The 23,349-nt window shown below is 44.4% G+C and overlaps 1 protein-coding gene across 2 annotated transcripts in view; it reads left to right on the forward strand.

Annotated features, from left to right (window-relative positions):
* The window catches only part of NRG2 (neuregulin 2), a 339,799-nt gene that overhangs the window by 187,207 nt on the left and 129,243 nt on the right, over positions 1–23,349 (forward strand). For both annotated transcript variants that reach the window (XM_075068052.1, XM_032801760.2), the window contains exon 2: positions 21,589–21,760. In XM_075068052.1, the coding sequence (XP_074924153.1) occupies positions 21,589–21,760 (172 nt within the window). The remainder of the gene's footprint in view (positions 1–21,588; positions 21,761–23,349) is intronic.

Here is a 23,349-nt window from a genome sequence, read left to right on the forward strand (position 1 = left end):
AGGCTTATTGGTTTCAGCCCTAATCCTGGAATGGTGACTGGTGCCTCCATAATAGTGGCCCATGCATCGAGAGAAATATCACTAAAATACAGGAGGAAATGGAGCCATGAGCTATAACCAATATGGGGTTATAGAGAACAAACCGCACCAGAAAAATGTGATGGCTTTTTTGATAAAATGACAAAATAGCTGCATGAAACAAGCTGGAATGCATAGATTTGGATTTTAGCAAAATCATCTGGTACGATATCTCAGGAAACCTTAACACTCCAAATGAATTCCAGCTGGCAAGAACGCTATCCCACAAATTGAAAACTGGGTGGAGGCCCATTAACAGTGGGTCATGATAAATGGCAATGTGTCAAATTTCTGGGGGGAAAGTACAGTCGTGGTACTTGAATGTTGCCAGTTGTGTTACATAATTAAGATTCACTGTTAGCTAATCTCCGTCGTATTCAAGGTGTTTCCTATGGTAATTAAAGGGAACAAACAAGGGAATGCTGTGGACACTGAGGTAGTTCATCTTAAGTAAACTTGGCAAGCTTGTCAGTACCTTCTCTGTCACAGATTTGACATCAGGTCTGTCCAGCTCCCCTTAGAGTGAATGGACAAGCCCCCACTTAATTCAGTGGTGGTTTGATTGTCTTTCTCTGCTAAATAAGGGCCCAAAGGGACATGTCGAGGTTAGAAAAATGAGATTCCTCCCCCTCCCCAGTTATAGAACGTGCCTTACAACAACTTTAAAATGCCCCACTTTCCCATGCAGCCTAATGGGACGGAGGAGGTTTCAGCCCTAACCTGTAGCACAGAGTGGGGTTCCTGCCCAGAAGGGCCAATCAGAAGGCAGCCTTCAGGTATATAGAGGCAGGGCCCCGCTTCACTGAATGGAGCAGCTGAAATAACGACAATTGCATTCAAACAAGGTTTTGGAAGCTTACTTTTTCTCTCTCTGTTCTTAATGAGAATGGAAGCTAAATATAGGAAATTCCACGGATTTGTTATTAAGGAACCTTTTTTCATTCAGGTCAATTTCTTGTGTGTCTGTGTCCCTCTCTCGTGGCTGGTTGCAAGCTGCAGCGAGACCAAGTCAGTGGTGGAACAATGGCTGTGAATAAAGAATCGGCTTCAGCTCGTGTGGCAGAGGCTTATGCATGAGGAGCTGACGTTCCGGTGCTAGACGTGCGTCTCATGGGGCACCTTGTTTTGGTGCTAGTACCCCGGGTTGCCTTATGGAATGCATTAGGGCTCTGTGTCCTATCCTGGTCCTGATGAGATTAGCCTCAGCCTGTGACTGTTCCCCCTAGTGAGTGTTGGGCCTGGCTTACCTAGCGGTGTGAAGTGTCAATGGATAGACCCGCGGGCAGCCTGCTATTTTTCAATGATTTGCAGCATGAAACATGTTCGATACATAACACTGTGAATAAGGCAGCCCCTGGCCATAGTTCCTGTTCTGTGCTGGTGCCAAGGCACACAGGGCTGGTCCTGCCGTACAGGCAGCCCATGCAGTTATCTAGGGCAACAGGATTGAGGGGGCGGCAGCAAATAAACCTGGCAAAGAAAAAACAACAAAACCCTTCCCCTGCTGCTCCTTGTTCTGCCTCCCTCTGGGTCCTACTGCCCTTCCTGTGTCTTGCCTTCCCCTACCACTTCCTAAGCAGCCAGCACCCAATCCCACCCTCACTACCTCCTCACTGCATCTCCTTCCCTCCACCCTGCAGCAGACTAGACCCAGCAGAGGAGTTAGCTGAACCCTGATTGAGGCGCTCAACCTTGAAACCCAGGTCAGAACCCTCCAGCATGGAGGAGACTGGCCACCCTCCATTGGTCTTCAGTCCCCTCCGGCAGCAGAAGCTCTTCTCACCTGTTCAAGTGCTTCAGCACTATGCTGAGTCAGGGCCCAGCTGAGTACTAGTGGGCAGTTGTGTGCATGGGTGTGTTTGCATCTAAGGGGCACTGCAGGGAGAGTCTGAGTTGTGGGGTACCATAAGGAGGGTGGGGTACTGTAAGGAGAGTGAGTGAGTGGGTGGAGCAGATGAGAAAAGATGAGAAAAGGAAGGGGTCAGCGAGAGAGAGAGAGAAGGAAGGCAAAGTGGAAGGAAAGCAGAGAGGTTGAAAAGGCAGCAAGAGGAAGTGGAAGGATTGGGATGAGCAGAGAGAAGCAAAGGTGAGAAAGTTCTGCACTGGAGGAAAACCAGTCTGAGATGAAAACAACAAAGGAGGGAGTAAAAGATTCCCGCCAGATGCATTCAGTGGAAGGGAGTGACAGGAAGGAGGAGGAACAAGCTCAATGGAGCCAGAGTGAGTTTTAACAAATGTGGCATCAGCAAAAGTTGAAACTGAAACTAAATAACCCTATTAAAAACAGTGAAAGCTGGGACAGGCCAGAGTAGATGGATGTGTATGGCAGGGAAAGAAGGGAGTCAAGTGCATGGCGCTTTATCTAGGGCAGCTAGTGCCAAGGGCAGGCCCTGAAAACAAGCATTTGGTGAGCGTGGGTGGAGCTGTGTGGGAGCAAAAAGAGAACACGAGATGTGAGGCTGAGCACCAGAGAGCACGCTGTGTCAAAGCACTGCCCGATTCAGAACCAACTCGCCCTCACTTTCCAGCCCCTGCTTGGGGAGGAAGATAGGGAGGGACGGAGAGAGGAGGCACTGGTGGAATAAGCCATCCTGTTTTGCTGGTGGGAAACTTAGAGCTTGAGATCAACAGTTTCAAACATGGCCTGATGTTTTAGGAGCCTCTGTTCTGGGCTGCTCTGCTTGAAATACACTAAACTTGGGTTTCAGAGGTGCCGAGCCACAGCACTCCCCGTTGACTTCAGCTGGAATTGTGGGTGCTCGGCCTTCGTGCCTCCTTGTCACGGGTATTGCTTTGCTCAGTGGCACCACCCTTGACTTGGTCTCACTGAAAGTCAGTGGGACTTAGGAACCAAAGACACTTGGAAAAAGAAGCTTAGGCTCCTGAGTGGAGCAAGGCTTCAATGCCTTTAAAAACCTGGCCATAGGTGCCTTAAACTGGGCACTCAGCTTGAGCTCAGTTGTGACCCACATAAGGTTGGGACTGTTTGGGAGCTGGTGAATCCCTAAATTCTCCTCCAAACAGTGCATAAAGCCAGCGCCTGTGATGGGGCCTTCTGCAGGAGGACACCTTGGAGGAAGTGGCTCTCATTCTTGTGCATGAAAGGGAGAGCCCTATCTGACGCCTACCTTTTAGCACTGCTTGTAGCTGGTGAGATGTTGTCCAGGTTTCTCTGTATGATGCATGTTGAGGAGGGTTTCTGCAGTTGCAAATGACTATCCAGTGGGTCCCTTGAAATAATGGAAGGGGGAATGAATCCAGGAATCCAGTTGCATGAGCAGGGTAGTTCTAGCTGGGTGACACAGCAAGGATGCTAATGGTATAGGGAGAACAACGTGGGAGATTTTCCAAGGCACAAAGGGCAGTTAGGCAATAAGAGTTGGGTCCCATTTGTGCCTAGAAAAATCTCCCCCTTTAGTCTTGGAGAAACACCCAGCCACTAACAATCATAGAAATGTGGGGCTGGAAGGGACCTCGAGAGGTCGTCTAGCCCAGCCCCCTGCACTGAGGCAGGACCAAGGAGACTTAGACCATCCTGACAGGTGTTTGTTCACGCTCTTCTTAAAAACCTCCAATGATGGGGATTCCACAACCTCCCTTGGTAACTATTCCAGAGCTTAACTACCCTTAGCATTAGAACGTTTTCCTAATATCTAACCTACCTCTCCCTTGCTGCAGATTAAGTCCATTACTTCTTGGCCTACTTTCAATGGACATGGAGAACAATTGATCACTCTTCTCTTTATAACAACCCTTAATATATTTGAAGACTGTTATCAAGTTTCCCCTTGGTCGTCTTTTCTCAAGACTAAACATGCCGCATAGGTCGGGCTTTCTAAATCTTTTATCATTTTTGTCACTCTCCTCCAGACTCTCTCCAATTTGTCAATATCTTTCTTAAAGTGGGGCTCAAAATTGGACACCAGCTGAGGCCTCACCAGTGCCAAGTAGAGCAGGACAATTACCTCCCATGTCTTACATGCTACATTCCTGTTTATAGGTCCCCAAAAGAGAAAGCAAAATCTCATGTTTCAATTCCAAGGCTCAGCTTGAGCAAAAGGTAAAGACTGGAAGACAAGCAGTGAAAGGAGAAGTCCCAGCTCCAAAAATTCCCCACCTGACAAGAAGTACAGAGAAAAGTAATCAGTGCAGGAAAGGAGGAGCGCAAGGAAAATGCTCTTCATTTATGAAGATGAACCATCATTTTCCTGCTAGTGCATGTCGTCAGTAAAAGCTGAAATGCAGGGTCTACTAGAAAGAACTAATGCCAAACAACCACCAGTGGTAACATTGGTAAAACTAACAAACTGGGTTGGGTTACAAACCTCAAAAGCATAAGTCAAGACCACAGAGCAATAACTCGCCCAAGCAGATATGCAATCTCAGAGCAGCAATGGAGTTACCATTCAAAAGGACTCATACTTGAGTGAGTAGAAGATTGGGCTCTGATGGTGCTGCTTAGAAGTGGCAGAAAACCAGGGAAGGACTAAGAATATTCAGGTCCCTGGCTAAACAGATGACTCAGACCCATACGAATTCCTGGAGGAATAGTTGCTTGGGGCCCTTCAGTTAGATGTGAAAAGTGACCAGTTGTTACAAGAACCTGGGGGGGGGGGGGGGGGGGGGATGGGGAGGGAGAGAGAAGAAAGTTGGTGTTGGAAACCATAGGCAAAAGCTTGAATTTAGTAAAGTCCCTGATTTCAGAGCTAGAAAAATATACCTTTGCAGCCAGAATGAAGCATGGAGTGAAATGCAAACACAAGACCATTTCATTCTTTTCTTCCTCGAGTTATTTCTGATACCTTTTGATGTGATCATTGGGGCAGAGGTGAGGGAGGCATGGGAAGGGAGAAGATGAAGGGTCTAGAGTGAATGACTGAAGGGAACAGAGAAAGAGGGGGATGAAAGAACATGATGCCATCTTACTTCTGAATAGCTTCCGGTAGAGTTATTGAGGGCAAGACATTTAACTGATTTTAAGATGTAGCTGAATAAGTTTAAGAACAGGATTGTGTGATGGGGTTGCCTGAGACAGCAGGGGGTTGGACTTCATGTCTCACCCAGTCCTATGTTCTTAGGTTCTACGGCCAGAAGGGCCCATTGTGACCATCTAGTCTGACCTACTCTATAGCATAGGCCAGAGAAATGCCCCCAAATAATTCCTAGAGTAGATCTTCTAGAAAAACATTCAATCTGGAGTTAAAAATGGTTGGTGATGGAGAATACACCACCACCCTTGGTAAATTGTCTCAGTGGCTATTTATCCTCCTAATAAAGAAAATTGTGCTTTATTTCTAGTCTGAATTTGTCTAGCTTCAACTTCCAATCATTAGCTCTGGTTATACCTTTCTATGCTAGACTGAAGAACTCATTCTTCTGTTCCACATGTAGATACTTATAAACTGTGATCAAGTCACCCCTCAGCCTTCTTTTTTCTGTTAAGATAAACAGATTAAGTTCCATGAGTCTGTAACTTTTCTATCCTTTTAATCATTCTCACGGCTCTTCTCTGGACCTTCTCCGATTTACTGATATCCTTCTTGAATTGTGGACACCAGAACTGGACACAGGATTCCAGTAGCTGTTGCATCGGTGCCAAATACGGAGGTAAAATAACCTCTACTTCTACTAGAGACTTCCCTGTTTATGCATTCAAGGATTGCATTGGTCCTTTGGGCCACAGCTTCACACTGGGAGCTCATGCTCAGCTGATTATCCACCATGACCCCCAAACTTATTGAAAGCCACTGCTTCTCAGGCTGGAGTCCCTCATCCTGTAAGTAAGGCCTGTGTTCTTTGATACAAGATGTACAGCTTTACATTTGGCCATATTAAAACACATATTGTTTCTTGTGCCCAGCTTACCAAGAGATCCAAAATGCTCTTCATTAGTGACCTGTCCTCTTTGTTTTACTGATCAATCTCCAATTTTTGTGTCATCTGCAGATTTTATCCGTGATGATTTTATGTTCTGTTCCAGATCATTGATAAAAATGTTCAATATAAGAATGCCAAGAACTAATCCTTGTGCAAGCCCTCTAGAACACTCCTGCTTGATGATGATTCCCCATTTACAATTACATTTTGAGACCAGTCAGCTAGTTATTATTCTATTTAATGTGTGCCATGTTAAGTTTGTATTGCTACATTCTTGTGTCCTGACTGGTTGCCCCCCATTACTTCTCCTTAGCTGAATTTTTTTGATTAATAAAGAATGATTTTGTAGACTCTGGAGATGGAAAGACCCTGGATGAACTCTAATAGGCCATATCCCTGGCACCATTGCAAGGATGTTTCCTTTTGCATAGTTACAAAAGTTTGTCCAATCAGTTTATAAATTCGCCAAGCAATGAGGTTCCAGTGCTTCCCCACGGAGTGTTCAGGATCTCATGCTCTGGAAATTTTCCCAGATAGTTATCTCAGGGGCATAACAGCATTTGGATGCTCTCCCCCATTTCCAAGGACAAAATGCAAAATTCTGCCTTCCTTCCCGGTCCTGCTTCTTTTGCCACTCACCTCATCTGTACCTCTGTTAGTTGGTCTCTATTATTATATTCTCCTTTGGCTTGCACTTGTTACTGGAAAGATCTCTGAAAAAATTACCTACATTTTTCCCCACCTTCATTTCTCTTCCCTGATCTCTGAATTGATCATACTGATTCAAGCAAACAACATTTGCAAGCGTTTGCTCCATCAGAAACTGAATTTGCTTTATCTGCTCCCCTGCCTTTTTTATTCCCTTTCTGTTGATGTTCTAGCAAATGAGATTGCAGAAAGGAATGTTTGTGGAAACAGCAAATTTTAACTGAACGTAAGACATGTTGCTGTAGTGCCTTTAGTGGGCTTCCCCTGAAATTCCAGTTGATACTAAAGCAACCTTCTCCTGGTGTAACTGTTGAAGGATGATGGTAGTACTGTTGGCTGCTCTTCCACAAGAATCCATCCCTTCTCCTACTCAACTGGTGCAGATGTTACAAATCTGAGGCTTAGATAGCTGCTATTGTGAGCCATGCTCTGCTTCCCTGACTCTCACAAGTAGCCCCATTCTCTTCACTGGGGAGACCATGTAAGGAAAGCAAGTAGGATTTGGCCTGATGTATCCTGTTAGTCTAAGATTGTCAGACCAAAGGGAGTTAGGCACCCAAATGCCATTAAAATTCAATGGGATTTGGAAGCCTAAGTTGCTTAGGCTCTTTAAAAGTCCTAACTTAAGGGACCATTTTGTTTACATTTCTTTTTCTTTGTTTGGAAGGTAAGTGGAACCCCAAGAGGATGGTGAACAGGCCTTTGGTTGATACTGGTGGATTCTTTTGCCACTGCTTAAAACATTTCTAAAACTGATAGAGGGACTTTTAATCTTTCTGCTTGAAAATTAGTGAGAACAAGCGAGCCTTTAATGCGAGCCCCAGGTCCCTCCTGGGGAGAGCCTGATAAAAAGTGACGTATTTTTTGGAAATACCTTGTAGTGAACCATGTCAGGAATTCTACTAAAGATAGCACCTGACTAGAGAGACAGGATGAAAAAAGTCTTTGGAATGGAGCCTGAAAGCACTTGGTACATATCATGGAATTCTATTGTCTGTGGTTGTATAGAGTCCTCCTCCCCACCCCCACCCCGCTGATAATGTTAGAAACTGTTAATTGGGTTTCACTTAGACAGAGGGGTGAGCACTTGCTTCATTTCAGAGGTTGCTGAACATGGATATTTCTAGCTATGAGATCACCTTATAGGCTTGTACAAACCATTGGGGGTGTTCTCAGCCACATAACTTCTGGAGTGATGTTGAAGTCGTTTCAGTTAGGCCACCTTCTTTCCCCCCCACCTAACCCTGAAAAATTGCCAGTAGAAAGGGCAAACTTGTGAAACTTGTTTTAGGAACCTCATTAGAACTCAGTTACCTTGAAAGGCTGCAAGCCAGTGTGAAAAGAGGAGAACCTTGTGTTGGGCATTTAATATATGTGAACTGGTCTTGAACACTTCTTAGCCTGTAAGGTGTGCAGGTTGTGCTGTGTGCATAACAGTCTTGACTTGACCTATGACCTTCAGGTCACAATAGTACAGGCATTGATAACATATCCATTCCTTGAACAGAGTCCCAACTCTATTTTGACTTACGTTGGTAATGTGAAAAAGCACCCGAAAATCTTGGTGCATCCCAAAAGAAGATACAGTCCCTGCTCCACAGAGCTTCAAATCTAAGGCCTGGTGTACGCTTAAAAATTAAATTCACCTAGCTATGTCGCTCAGAGATGTGAAAAATTTTGCTTCTTGAGTGCTATAGTTAGTTTGACATAACCCTCAATGTAGATGGCTAGGATGATGGAGGACTTCTTCTGTCAACCTAGCCATCGTCTCTCGGAGAGGTGGATTAGCTACATAGATGGAAAAAACCCATCCATTGCTGCAGGAAGTGTCTATGCTACCGTGGCACAGCTGCACTGCAGTAGCTGTGGCAGCGGTAGTGTAGACATGGCCTACATGTGACAGACATGAGTGCACGTCAGGCACACAAAAGGAAAAGAGAAGGACAAGGCTAATGATAATATCCTTCAGTTATGCCGTAAGGCATGTGCACACCCTGATGGCTCCATTATGTGTATTCATTTCTGTTCGTCCTATAGACGAGATGGGAGTTTTTAGGAGGGGATGAATAATTCAAGGGACTTGGTCGACAAGTGTGGAGTGGACATTCCATGCATATAACACAATGTTGGCTTTTATGTTTGCAAATTTGTCCCTCAATCTGCAGAATTCCCCCACCCATGCCCACATTCTCTTTCACTTCCCTGCAAGAGAATATAACTTCTGCAGTTTCTTCTAATTACTAGCACCCTCTAGTGTGCTAGTCTGTGCACTAGGAGCTTCCACTAGGAGAATTACTTTTCCCCTTTAATTTACAGCTACCCTGCATATCTCCCCGGCTTTAGTGCTAGCACCTATGCGGCTAACAATCCTGTGAAAGACCAAATGAGCAATTGGATAGGAAGGGCCTGATTCTCCTTTATTTGTAATACTGGTGCAATCCAGTGACTTCAGTAGTGATTCCTGATTTGTGCAGGGATCGGCAGCCTTTCAGAAGTGGTGTGCCGAGTATTCATTTATTCACTTTAATTTAAGGTTTCGCATGCCAGTAATACATTTTAATGCATTTAGAAGGTCTCTTTCTATAAGTCTATAATATATAACTAAACTATTGTTGTATGTAAAGTAAATACGGTTTTTAAAATGTTTAAGAAGCTTCATTTAAAATTAAAATGCAGAGCCCCCTGGACCAGTGGCCAGTACCCGGGCAGTGTGAGTGCCTACCCCTGTCCTAGTGTAAGTGAAGGAAGAATCAATTACCAAAATTTGAAATGTAACATTCAGTTTCAACAAATACAATGACAGAATCCTATGAATAATAGACGAATTGACCATTTAATTCCTAGGTCACATAATGGACTTTTTTATTTGTTTGTTTCAGTAATTTGGGTTGTTTTGTCTTAGATTGTAAACTTGTTGGGCAGGGATGATAGGCCCCCATGTTTGTACAGCACTAGAGCACAGTGTTAAATGAAGTATAGCTAAGGCTATAAGGGACCTCCACGATCGTCTAGTCCGACCTACTGTATAGCACAGGTCAGAGAACTTCCCCAAATTAATTCCTCTTCATACCAGAGAAGATCTTTTAGAAAAACATCCAATCTTGATTTAAAAGTTGCTGGTGATGAAGAATCCACCACAGACCTTGTTGTTTTTCAGTGGGTAATTATCCTCACTGTTAAGGTGCAGATTTTTATTTCTAGGCTGAATTTGTCTAGCTTCAACTTCCAGCCATTGGATCTTGTTATACTTTCTGCTAGACTGAAGATCCCCATATCAAGTTTTTGTTCCCCATGTACATACTTATAAACTGTGATGGTCACTCCTTCTCTTTGTTAAGCCAAATACATTGAGCTCCTTGTGTCTGTCAATATAAGGCAGGTCTTCCAACCCTTTAATCATTCTCATGGCTCTTCTCTGAACCTTCTCCAATTTATCAGTGTTCACTTGTGGACATCAGAACTGGACACACTGTTCCAGCAGTGGCCACACCAGTGCCAAATACAGAGGTAATAGAACCTTCCTACTCCGATCTGAGATTTCCCTATTTATACATCCAAGGATTGCATTAATGAACTGTTTCACCAAGTGACCAGTACAGATTCTCTGGTCCCATGCTAGTGGACTTGCAGCTACTCATAGACTTTAAAGGCTGGAAGGGACCATCATGATCATCTAGTCTGTTACCCTGCACATTGCAGGCCACGGAACCTCACCCACCCACTCCTGTAATAGACCCCTAACCCCTGGCTGAGTTACTGAAGTTCTCAAATCATGATATAGACCAGGAGTAGGCAACCTATGACACAGGTGCTGAAGGCGGCACATGAGCTGATTTTCAGTGGCACTCACGCTGCCCGGGTTCTGGCCACCGGTCCAGGGGGATCTGCATTTTAATTTAATTTTAAATGAAGCTTCTTAAACATTCTGAAACCTTACTTACTTTACATACAACAATAGTTTAGTTATATATTATAGACTTATAGAAAGAGACCTTCTAAAAAGGTTAAAATGTACTATTGGCACGCAAAACCTTAAATTAAAGTGAATAAATGAAGACTCGGCACACTGCTTCTGAAAAGTTGCTGACCCCTGATACAGACATTTCAAGTTACAGAGAATCCACCATTTACTCTAGTTTAAACCTGCAAGTGACCCAAGCCCCATGCGGCAGAGGAAGACTAAACCCTCCCAGAGTCTCTGCCAATTTGACATGGGGGAAAATTTCTACTTGCCCCCAAATATGGTGATCAGTTAGACCCTGAGTATGTGGACAAGACCTACCAGCCAGACACCTCCCTGTCTAGTGCCCCATCTCCAGCCATTGGGAATATTTGCTGCTAGCAGTTGCAGATTGGCTATATGCCATTGTAGGCAGTCCCATCATACCACTCCCTCCATAAACTTATCAAGCTCAGTCTTGAAGCCAGTTACATTTTTGCCCCCACCTTTGGAAGGCTATTCCAGAACTTCACTCCTCTGATGGTTAGAAACCTTCATCTAACTACAAACCTAAACTTGTTGATGGCCAGATGACTCTTCAGGATTAGGGTCCTTCATGGAACCCCTTTAAGGTCATCTGGAAACTGAGCAGGTCATAACATATATCTCTTAGTAATCAACCATAACTTTGTTAATAGAATATATTCCAGAATCAATCACGTACAGACCAGATATTACCTTTAGGAATACGGATATTGTTAGCTATATGGACAGTAGAAACTGCTGTCTTTGTGCTGGATACTATATTGGTTTTAACAGGAACACCACGGATGCTGCTCTCCATCAGATTGCTTACATTTGGCTGCACTTCTCTCCCTCATGCGCTTGGCTGCTGAGGGTCTAACTGGCATGCCTGAACTTGTCATGCACAGGGTCTATTTGATTCCCATATGTGGGGATGGGAAGGAATTTACCCCAGGTCAGATTGGGAGTGACCTGGGGTTTTTTTTTCAGTTTTATTTGCAGTGTGGGGTGCAGGTTACTTGCAAGGATCATTTGGGTACATCTCAGTTAATCCATTCCTGCCATTGCAGGGACCTGGAGCATTGGTGTAGCTCGATCCCTCCCATTCTTTGCCTGTGGCACATACTAGTTTAGTCTGTAATACCTGGGTCTAATTTTGGTTGTTGGGTGTATTGTGCAGGTTCTGGATGATGCTGGTGGCCTGTGATATGCAGGAGGTCAGACTAGATGATCTGGTAGTTCCTTATGGTGTTAGGTTCCTTCTATGATTCTGACTTCCAGGTGAATTTCTTGGCAAAATACATTCAAAATTAAATGCAATACAATAAAGTATGCTGCAGTTATTTTATGCAAACCAACTCCCATTAATTCAGTGCTAAAATAGAGAAATCAAGGACTTGGGTCCAAGATTTTTAGAATTTTGCATGAACGATGCAAAAATGTTCATGCATAATTTGCACTTGCATTTGTTGCAGTCATGATCATTGCATGTGCAAATGGTGAGGTAAACATCCAACTGGTCCTTTGCCTGCACAGGTTTTGCACGTGTATGTACTGTTTTGTGGTAAAAGCACATGCTAATTCTAAATGCACATTTTTGAAATCCTGGTCCCATGGAAGTCAGTAAATGTTTGGCCATTAGCTTCAGTGAGGCCAGAATTTCAACCCAGGGCACTATCTCAAACCAGAAACCTACACAGGAACTTTAATTATGGTCATATGACCCTTTGAGAGAGACAAGGAGAACCAAAGAATGAGAATGGGAAAGATGGAAGATGCACAATTTATCAACTATTCTTTTTACAGCACTTAATGGAGCTCTTGTTTGCTAGGGTAACAAATATCACAGAGTTTGTCATGTTGCTTACATCACCACGGACCCTTGTTAACTTTTTCTGTTTTCTGATTTGAACTGCCAGGGTTTGACTGACAGTATTAAATAGAGAACTGAGATCTACAGCTTAGATGGTGTCTGAGGACCAAGAGAGTAAGGATCTAATTTTTGCAAGGCATAGAGCTGCTCCTGTGAGATGCCCAGTGGGGGGCCAGGTCCTCACCACCTCTTTGAGTGATGCCCTTAAGCCCTTGAAATATTCCACATCATTGTCTGTGGTATCTCCAGCCCTCCTCAACAGCACTCAATGTCAGCCAGGCCTAAGGACGCAGTGCTGTCCAATTTTGTAGCAAGGGGCTGGGAGCTGAAACTCCAGAAGTGCCAAATCACATCTTGGAATTACTAAGATAACAGGCGTAGTTTGAGGGAGACCTGGTCATGTGTTAACTAAAAGGCCTAAGGATGAGCACAACAGAGTCTGCCAGTTGTCAACTACTGCCCCAGGAAATTAAAATCGTATGTTGCGGTTTACCTGGCATATGCCCTACCGACGGCAGCGGAGATCTGAGGGTGCCACTGCTGTTTTCAAAGACAATTGAGTTAAATCCTGTGAGAAAGTCTGGTCATCCTTTTCACATAAATGGGAAATATAAGTTGCCTAAAGCATGATGTTTATTAGAGACACCGGATTGCATTTAATGTTCTCTATTTGAACTCAGAGTCTGTAATTACTCACTGATGGGTTGCAGCAGGATTTGGGAGAAGACTGTGTAAGTTTAATACCGAATGTCTTTTCCACATACATTGTGAGGATTGGATAGATGTTTACTCCGTGTATGTTGGGTGAGGGGTGTTCTTTGCATCCCCCCCATTTTAGAAGGCATTACTTAAGGACAATGGTAGTCAACCTTGCAGAGGTGCAGAGTCCTGCCCTAAAATTTTGGCATCAAATGCCATCATTCACCCCTATGCAAAGTAACATTCTGCAGCATTTGCAGTATGATGTTGCTTCACTGTAACATGGCGTCACGTATTGATGAAGTTCTTGAACACATGGGTTCCTCAGCCTAAGGACTGCAGTCCTAATGCAGGGTGTGAACAGGTCTAGTAGGTGGCAACCACCCTCCTTTTCTTTATGCCCTTCTGTTGTAACAGAGTCATGATATGAAAGAGGTGGTCTGACACAGACATTGCAACAGCACATCAAGGCATCACACATGACTGTAGCTTGTAACTTGCCTCTCCTCTTTACCCATTCTCCTGCCTCTTTGACTGCTGGAAATCAAGCCAAACCACCTTCTTCCCTAGCTGCTTGGAGAGCTATCATCCTGGCCCCCCAGGTCCATCTGCATAGTGCTTCCTGCATTGTTTCTTATGCATCAAGTGGTGGTGAGAACCTTCCTGTGATCAGTGCTCTCCAGGAGACCAGATGAGAGGGAGAAACTATCGGGACACATGGGGGAGTCATGGGCCAAGGTTGTGGGCGTGGGCCGAGGGATGTGCTGGCCGCTGCTTCCTGCAGCCCCCATTGGCCTGAAGCAGCGAACCGCAGCCAGTGGGAGCTGCAATCGGCCGAATCTGCAGAGGCGGCAGGTAAACAAACCAGCCGAGACTGCCAGTGGCTTTCCCTGAACAAGCAGCAGACTAGCTTTGAGAAGCACTGTTGTAACTGACGTTGTTTGCCATTGAGTAGGTGATGGGGTATGCAAATCCTGGTGTCTTGTTGCTGTACAGGTTACAGGTATTAACAGTAAATCTGATTTAGAATGCAGAGACTGACAGCTTGAGCATGACCACACATTCAGATGGGTTACAGAACCGGATGTGTGTGTTTTTCATATCTTGGTTGGTTTTGACGTTAGCTTAGTTCTCTAGGCCTATGTTGGTGGTTGTTTGAACTATTTAATTTCAGTGACTACAGATTGAGCCTTCCTTCCATGCAGCTTTTGTGGTTCTTCACAGTCTCTTCTCCACCAGGTTTAAAGTACGATTTTTAGGATGTTTTATGGGGAACTTGTCACCTTACTCATAGCTCAAGTAGATTTTGTTGAATTTCTGTGCAAAAAGCCTGACAGGACTAGTCTTAGTGCAACTAAACCTATTAAGTCCCAAATGCTGGGCCCTTTGAAACTTAACAGCCAAGCTCCCATTCATTAATATACTCGTAGCTACTTACACTTACCCACTAGAGCGGGGCAAAAAATGTCAATAAGGATTTGTGAAATTCATGCAACGAAGTGCCATTACTTTCTTTGACCAGTATTTGCAAGCATTGTATTGTCAACCTCAAGAATCCAAAAATCATGAGATTTCAAAAATAATAAATGTGAGGCTTTTTTATTTGTTTTTTTATTTATTATTATTCCTGGATTTTGAAACTTTCAGATCATATTTTCCAGCTTTTCTCTGCAACCACAGGGGCTAGAAACTTACTTATTTCTTTTAAGTGAAAGCAGAGTCTCACATAATCACTTGATTCCAGGAGCTGGGTGTCACAGGCTCATCTGAGCCAATGAAGCATCTAGTGAAATGAGCTCACCTAGTCTTACAGAAGTCAAATTAATAGTCAGCTCAGGATAGTCCACCTGGGCCTTACATTCCTCAAAGTAAACAAAACTCATTCACTGACTCAAACAAAAAAGTGCAGAATTATCCCAAGAGGCCTGGTCAGGGGCTAAGTTAAGGAGCAATCCTTTCTCCTCTATCTCTACATCACCCATAACTGGCCCCTGGAAGAACTAGCCAGACCTTTTTATACCACCAGCTAGGCCTTGATTGGTTTCTGACTGTTTCCAGCCTTTCTAGCCAGTGGAGGACTGATACTTATTGTTTCCACCTGCAGCTGATTCTTATTTATTCTCCATGAACCTCTGTATTGGCCAGAAGAATGATTGCAGAAAGCTAAAATTTTGCAAATGTGTGTCCAGACACCCATCACAAACTGGCTTTGATTTCCCTCCCCTATTAATAAAACTTTCAGGTGTTAATTCAGGGAACAGAAACAGTAGCGTACAAGTTAGGTGAATAGTCACATAACATGAATTTGAAATACTCAAAGATCTAGTTGAAAATTGTTTGTGACCAATCCACATCTGAAATATGCTTTTACAGGGAGTGTCCATCAAATAACTTTGAATACCAATTAATGTGTAGAGTTCAGAGTATGTGCATGAATAATTATCCCAGCTTTACTTGCAAGCAGTGTTATTCTGCTCTTCCATTTGTACTTGATATTGTCCCCTAGTGACTGAGGAACACAGATTTGTTTGTTTTTCCTTGGGACTTGGGGACATTTAACTTGCCTCCATCGTCTCCTTAAATGTTTGTCACTGCTCATTTTCATATGGCATGAAGTTAAGGGTTTGACCATCCCAATCTGCGCAGGGATAAAAAACCCATTCAAAGCATTAAAGAAGAGGAGCACAACTTAAATACGAACATCCTTCATGCTGTTCCCAATAACTTCTTCAGCCATAAGTGGAATTTCATGAAGTACATTGGTTCAAAAAATGACCTCAAAGCTGTAAATTAATTAAGTTAATGAAGGCAGCTGTGACCAAAGAATCTCAATCTATTTTTTTATCCAAGAAGAAACTAAGAAGTGAATTGATTATGGTCTAAAAGTAACTACTGTATATACTTGTTCATAAGCCAAATTTTTTTAGTGAAAAAGGGAAGCACCAGAGAAGGGGCTCGGCTTATGAATGGGTATAGAGAGGGAGAGGTGGGGCACAGCCCCTCCCCCCAACAGAGGGAGCAAGGAGAGGCAGCAGAGCCAGAAGGGAAGAGGCGGGGCCAGAGTCTCTCCAATTCTGGCCACGCTGCTCCCCCCAGCCTCCATAGCAGCTGTAGCTCCTGGGCTGGCAGGCTGCAGCCGGGCCGCTTGGTCCCACCCCCCTAGAGCAGGCTGTGGCCACCTGGCCCAGCCCACCGGAGCATGCTGCGGCCGTGCCGCCCAGCCCAGCCCACTGGAACATGCTGCGCCGCGCCGCCCGGTTTGGCCCTTTGGAGCAGGCTGCAGCCGCGCTGCCCAGCCTGCTGGAGCAGCTCCAGCCAAGTCAGAGGCATCCTCTCCGGATAAGGTGGGAAGGGATAGGATGGGGAGAGTGTGGGGGTCTGGGGCTAGGGGTGGGGTTATGGGAGGGGTGGTCACAAGGGTTACTCTCCTGACTCCCAGCTTCTTCCCCTGCCCAAAAAATTTCCCTGCCAGTTGCTGTCCCAGCCTGTCAATGTAAGCAGCTGGCACGCCGGGACACTTTGTTTACTTAGGTTTACCTCTGTGTCTGTGGACGCTGGAGGTAACAAATCATCTCAGACCACCAGCGGCTTATCCTGAAGGTCTGGGAGCCAAAGTTTGCTGATGCCTGAATTATAGGGTCGGCTTATGAACGAGTTATAAAAATTTTCCATTTTTACTTATCCATCTTGGGGGGGTTGGCTTATAAACGAACTGGCTTATGATTGAGTATATACGGTACATGGAAAAGAGACTTCTGATGGTAGATAGCTCTTTAATCTGGTAGAGAAAGGTTTAAGTAAACCAATGGTTGGAAGCTGAAGCTAGACAAATTCAGACTAGAAATAAAGGTCACACTTTTAATAGTGAGGTTAATTAGCCAGTGGAACACCTTCCCTAGAAATATGTTGGATTCTCTATCATTTGCATTCTTTAAATCAAGACTGGATAGCTTTCTAAAGAGACACTGTAGCTCTAAGATGTTATTGGCTTGATGCAGAAATGACTGTTGGAGATTTTTTGGCCTATGTGATGCGGGGCATCAGATTGGATGATGATGATCCCTTCTGGCCTTAATCTCTATGAATCTGTACACATACAGACACAAACACATTTCATAAGCGTATTTTTCACAATAACTTTTCACAGAGCAATTTCTCTCTGTACCTGAGTTCAGGGGAGAGAACAGAGCTCTTTCCCTTTAACATGCATGCATGCTTTTTGGTGTATGATTCACTTCAAAGCAAAGATCAGTAAAACAGAAGGTTTTTTGACTTTGCAAAACCAGAGGTGCCCAGGATCCAAGTTCCAGTTTACTGGAACCCCTAAGTTTGAGAAACATGAGGGGGCATTTTCCCCATTTCTAGCTGACATGTGTCTCCATAGCTCCGTCACACTCTTCTGTCATCCATGATCTTTGGGCTTTTCCCAAGCTTGAGATGAATGTAGCTAGAGTCACAGTGCCTGCCACATTTGAGGAGAGGCCATTCCTGGAGCACTTCCTCTCAGCAGCTCAGGTGCATCTTCTCTCCTATGGCACGGCCCCTCTCCTCAAAAGGATCCTTTACTTCTCCTCTGAATGGAAGGCAATGAATTGTAAGGCAGGTGTCTAAAACCTTTTCATTTTGTGAACCACCTCTTAACTGAGTTTTAGACCTCTACTGCCATTCATGATTAGAGTGACCAGACAGCAAGTGTGAAAAATCGGGAAAGGAAGTCGGGGGTAATAGGTGCCTAAATAAGAAAAAGACCCCAAAATCAGGACTATCCCTATAAAATCGGGACATCTGGTCACCCTATTAACGGTTGCATAACTTCCTGATAACCATTACCATGGTTGCTGACATGCAGAAATAATTCTAGGGAAGTATTTCATGCATTTTGTTCTCTCTTTCTTCAAAAAGCACAGAACGCTTATTACATTAAAGGCACTGCCCGCTCCACAGCAATCTGTTTATCCCCGCACCCAGCTGCACTGGTCCTCTCTCTCTCTTCCACTGCACATGTTTCTTTGTCTACGGCTACACTGCACAGCTCCTGCAGCAGCGTATGGGGGATGTGTAGCTACATGCTGCAGTGAAAAGCAGGCTGCACCCATACTGCAGTATGTAGCTACCTGTGTCGGAGAGAGGCCTCAGCAGCAGGGAGCTCTCAGAGCCTTACCCTGCTGCCTCCCCACTGCCAGAGTCTTTTCTCACCACTGGAGCTTTCCCTGCAGTGGGTGAATACTCCAGAAGCTGGATGATGCATTGCTAAAAATAGCAGGGTAGCCATGGGAGGTGCTGCTTGGGAATGTACAGAGCTGCGTAGGGTCCATACCCAGGTCCTTACCCAGAGGGTTCTGGTATGTCTCTACTTGCCTAAGCAGTGCCTCACGGTTTACACTGCTGTTTGCACCCATGCTAGGGGGCATGTCGTATATGTACTCTACATGCTGCCGAAAGGAGTGTGCAGTGTATATGGACCTTTCGCCACCTGCTCTGTTTCCCTTCCTTTCCTCCTGCACATGTTTTCTTGCTCCCCTGGATATACTGGACCAACTCTTCAAACTGATTTGCACCGGCTATCTGCATTGACTACAGCGGAGCTATGCAGATTTACACCAGCTGATTTGGTCCCCTACCTGCCTTGCTGTCTTTTTCCTTGCTTTACTTCCGCTGGTAGCTGGCAGCTCTGCTGTTGCCTCTAATCTCAAGAGACAGAATCTGTTTCACATTTTCAGCTGCTTTGTCCAACTAATTCACTTTAGGCTGATGTGTTCCAGCTCCACTCATAGTTGAAGGTTTTTTGAAGTTTGACCAAGATTGATTCAGCTGTTTGATGCATGCATGCATAAAACAAACACAAAACATCCTTCCCCAGGCATTCAGGTGAGATTTTAAACTATGAGTTCCAGGAGACTCTTTAGACTTTTCTGTACATTCAGCATATGTCTCTGTTAGTGTTGTTGTTACTCTGCCTGTTTTCATTTGTATATAATAACCTTCAATAAAGAAAGTATTAAAAAAACCCAGCAGTCTAGGATTATTTAGCTTGGCAAGACAAAAGAGGGGAAATATAACAGAAATCTGTAAAATGATGACTGGCTATTCCTGGGGGAATTCTGCACCAAAACATTAAAAATTCAGCACCAAAAAATTAAATATTTGGCACACAATATTTTAAAATTTTGCGAAATTCTGCTTATTTGTCAAAACAGCACAATATAATCATGCTGGTTTCAATTATTTTGTTAATTTAAACTACAGTACAATGGATGGAGAATGGGAGAGGGGAGCATTGGAAGAAATCCCCAAATCCCCTCTGTCTAACAGTAGTGTGGCTAGAATTGAGCCTTTACTTCTAGTTATTAGTCAACAAATATATGCAGCCTACGCTCAGTGTCACATCATAGGCAACTGAAGAGCAAGTGAGGGCTGGAGACTCAAACTCACAATTCATATTGGCTACTGACCAATTCCGGAAAGGTCAGTAGCAAACAGTTCATGGAGCACATTTTGATAGGAATTTTTTTCAGTTCAAAAATTTAGACCAGTTCTAATCCCTAAAGCAACATAAGCATGTGTAAGGCCATACTATCCTTTACAATAAGGCTCCTTTACACCACTCTGGCAACATAAAGGAGCCTTAACATTTGTATACCTGTTTTATACTTCTGGGGGAATTCACTAAGCAGGCAGGCTGCTACATTCTCCTCTGCCTGAGGGGACAGAACCTGCCCCAATCCTATCTCCTCAGAAACACCCCAAAGTCCTGCCCCTCCACACCAAGCATGCTGCAATAGTGAGCAAGAGGGACGGAGTGTGTATCTCTCAGTCGCACAACTGCCCAGCCCCACCCCTTGACAGTGATTTATCTCTCTACTGGCTGCTCCGGGCAACCAAATCAACCTGCCTGCACTGCTGGGGAGGGGAGCATGACCGCTCTTGCAGCTTCCCTTTGCTTCGCCATCAGAAGTCATTTTTCTGTGGGGAAGCAAAGAAATCTGTGGGGGCCAGGAATTCTACACACATGCAGTGATGCAAAATTCCCCTAGGAGTAACTGGTATAATGAAGCCCATCTGATTTTCTATCTCTTACTACTGTCCCATAGCACAAGGTTTGGCCACCCAGTGAAATTAAAAGGCAACCAATGTATATTGCATGGTGAAAATACTTTATCTGCAACATACAATTAACAAGTGAACTCACTGCTGCAGGATGTTAAAACAAATATAACTTATTAAGACTTTCTTTTAAAAGGTAAGATTTAAAATAATACATGTTCAAAGAGAACAGACTGCAGTTACAACTGTTAAGACAAAAGTTGCAAAGGTTGCTGATCCTCATGCTTAGGGCATAATATAATCCCTGGCTGTGGTTTGTTAAGGGTGAATGGTACAACCTTATCCAATTTTCCAGATGCATAGTTAGTTTATTTCCCTTCTCAGAAGCATCCAGTAAAGGTCACACTCAGAGGCAGGTCTCATACTAGAAGTTGACCTGTCAGGTGTTCCACTTCTTGGGATTTGTAAAGATCTTTCCCAGTTGTCTCTATTCTGTCATACCTCCACCTATGGCCCCAGGAACTGGTGCCTTTCCCTCTTTAGCCATTTGCACAGGTAGAATTTTCTGTGTAGGAGCCCTGTTTGGCTGTAGTGTAGAATAGGAGAGTGACCACTTGTACCAGCATTTGTTTCCCCTGCTAGGACATGTTTCAGCCTTCCGCTCTTAGCAGCAGAAAAGCTAATGCACAGTACACCTCCAGATTGTACAGGCAGGCACATGAGCGCCAGGAAATCTTCAGTGCATGCAGCTAGAGGGGAAGAGAATGACCCCCTACTGCCATTTGCTTCTTTAGTAGTCAAATAGTACAACTCTGTCAGCAGCAGCAGCAAAGGTAAAAGAAGATGTCATAGCAAAAAGGTTAGCAGCAGCAATGGCAGAATAGGAAAAATCCACCATGAACTCCTGTCGCTGCGCTGTGTTCAGCCTGGCTTGCCGGTCTGGGAAGCAGAATAAAACCTCATCTTTTTTTTGCACCTGGAGATGCACAGAGCCTGCCTTCGTTCATGAGACAAACGGGAGCTATTGGTCTGGAAATCTGCAGCAGATGTGAGGCAAAGGTGGAAATTGGTGAGCCTGCCCTTCATCTGAAGTCAGGGGCCTGCTTCCTTCCCAGCATATTCAGCTGTGACAATCCACCTATTTGTTTTTTTTAAGACATAATGACGCTAACAGTAAGTATTTAGACAAGGATCCAACCTCTGAGTCACTATAGAGTAAATGCAGCTGCAGATCAGATACTTCTCTTAGAGCCCCAGCAGAGGGAAACTCAACTGTATAACTTCCCTTGCCCTGTGCCCCTTACAGAGGCAGGTTTTCACACTGGTCTGATTTCTCTTTTCACAGCTGTTCCTCCCAAACTGAAGAAACTGAAAAGCCCAAATGTTCACATCGGGGAAAAAATTTCACTGAAATGTGAGGCTACTGCAGGGAATCCCCAGCCCTCCTACAAGTGGTATAAAGATGGCAAAGAACTGAAGAAGAGCAAGGACATCCGAATAAAATATGGGAATGGCAAGTAAGTTTGAAACTTGATTGCTTTGCACAATAATAATTATCAAATGTCTGGTATAAATGTCATACATCAGACTGCCTCCTGTCAGCCTTCAAGTAGCTGTATCTATTTTTCCTGCACCCATACCACCTTCGGCAGGGATGCTGTCAGATTTCACAAGCTAAGCACGTTGGTCTGGATTGGTACTTGGATGGATGACCACCAGAAAATTTCTACAGTGTTGTAGGTGGCATCCTGTTCTTGGAGTTAGTATTAACTGAGGTCCCAAGATGGTGTTTGAGGGCACCGTGCTGCTGGAAGAATAAAATTGACCACTTGCAATCATTTTTACAAGAGTAGCATTACAAACCGCAGGGTCCTGGGCAAATTCCATTTCTGATTTCCTAAATTTGACTTACAGTTTCAATTGGATGTACTATTTCTCTTTACTTCCTGTCCTAAACTGTTGTTTACTATTGCAGTACCTTCCTGAGTAGGAGAAGGGCACCAGGGGTTCCACCAGTGCAGCTTCTTTTGTGGGGAGAAGGATGGAGGAACTTATGAAGGCTAGTGCTGAGAGCTCTCTTGCTGGAATAGTTTTGCATTAAGTGTCACAGAGGTCTTCTGAGTCCCAGCAGTGGAGATTAGTAGGAGCATTGCCAGCAGATTGAGGGAAGTGATTATTCCCCTTCCATTCAGCACTGGTGAGGCCACATCTGGAGTATTGCATTCAGTATTGGGTCCCCCACTACAGAAAGGATGTGGACAAATTGGAGAGAGTCCAGCAGAGGGCAAAAAGAAAATGATTAGGGGGCTGGGGCACATGACTTATGAGGAGAAGCTGAGGGAACTGGGCTTTAGTCTGAAGAAGAAAAGAGTGAGGGGGGATTTGATAGCAGCCTTCAATTACCTGAAGGGGGAGGGGTTCCAGAGAGGATGGAGCTCAGCTCTTCTCAGTGGTGGCAGATGACAGAACAAGGAGTAATGGTCTCAAGTTGCAATGAGGGAGGTCTAGGTTGGACATTAGGAAAACCTATTTCACTAGGAGGGTGATGAAGCACTGCAATGGGTTACCAAGGGAGGTGGAGGTTTTCAAGGCCGGGCTTGACAAAGCCTTGGCTGGGATGATTTAGTTGGGGATTGGTCCTGCTTTGAACTAGGGTTGGACTAGATGATCTCCTGAGGTTTCTTCCAACCCTAATCTTCTATGATTTGTTTTTTGGCCATCCTTTAGTCAGCTTTTATTGATGGAGACCCAGTGAGCCAAGCTCCTAAACAAGGAGGACAGGAGTTCCATATCTTCCTCAGAAGAACCCAGGGTATTTCCCTCTCTTGCTCTGGGAATGCCTTGAGCTGCAGCTGTCTGAGTGTGTGGGACATTTGGAAGGTGTGGGAATTAAATCTGTCCTGCCTTGCCTTTAAATTGCTGCTTCCTTCTCTTATCTAATCCTTCTCAATGCAAAGAGGAAACTGGCCTCTTGTTCTACCTCTTTTGTCCCTACACATACAGTAGCTAATTCAGAGACTTCACAGAAGATCCAGCAGCTGTTTTCTCCTAGTGTGACTAAAGGTGATGATGAGAAAACTATCTTCCTAGTTCTGTAGCAGGGGAA

This window comes from Chelonoidis abingdonii, chromosome 7 (genome assembly GCF_003597395.2).
Source record: "Chelonoidis abingdonii isolate Lonesome George chromosome 7, CheloAbing_2.0, whole genome shotgun sequence".
NCBI lineage: Eukaryota > Metazoa > Chordata > Testudines > Testudinidae > Chelonoidis > Chelonoidis abingdonii.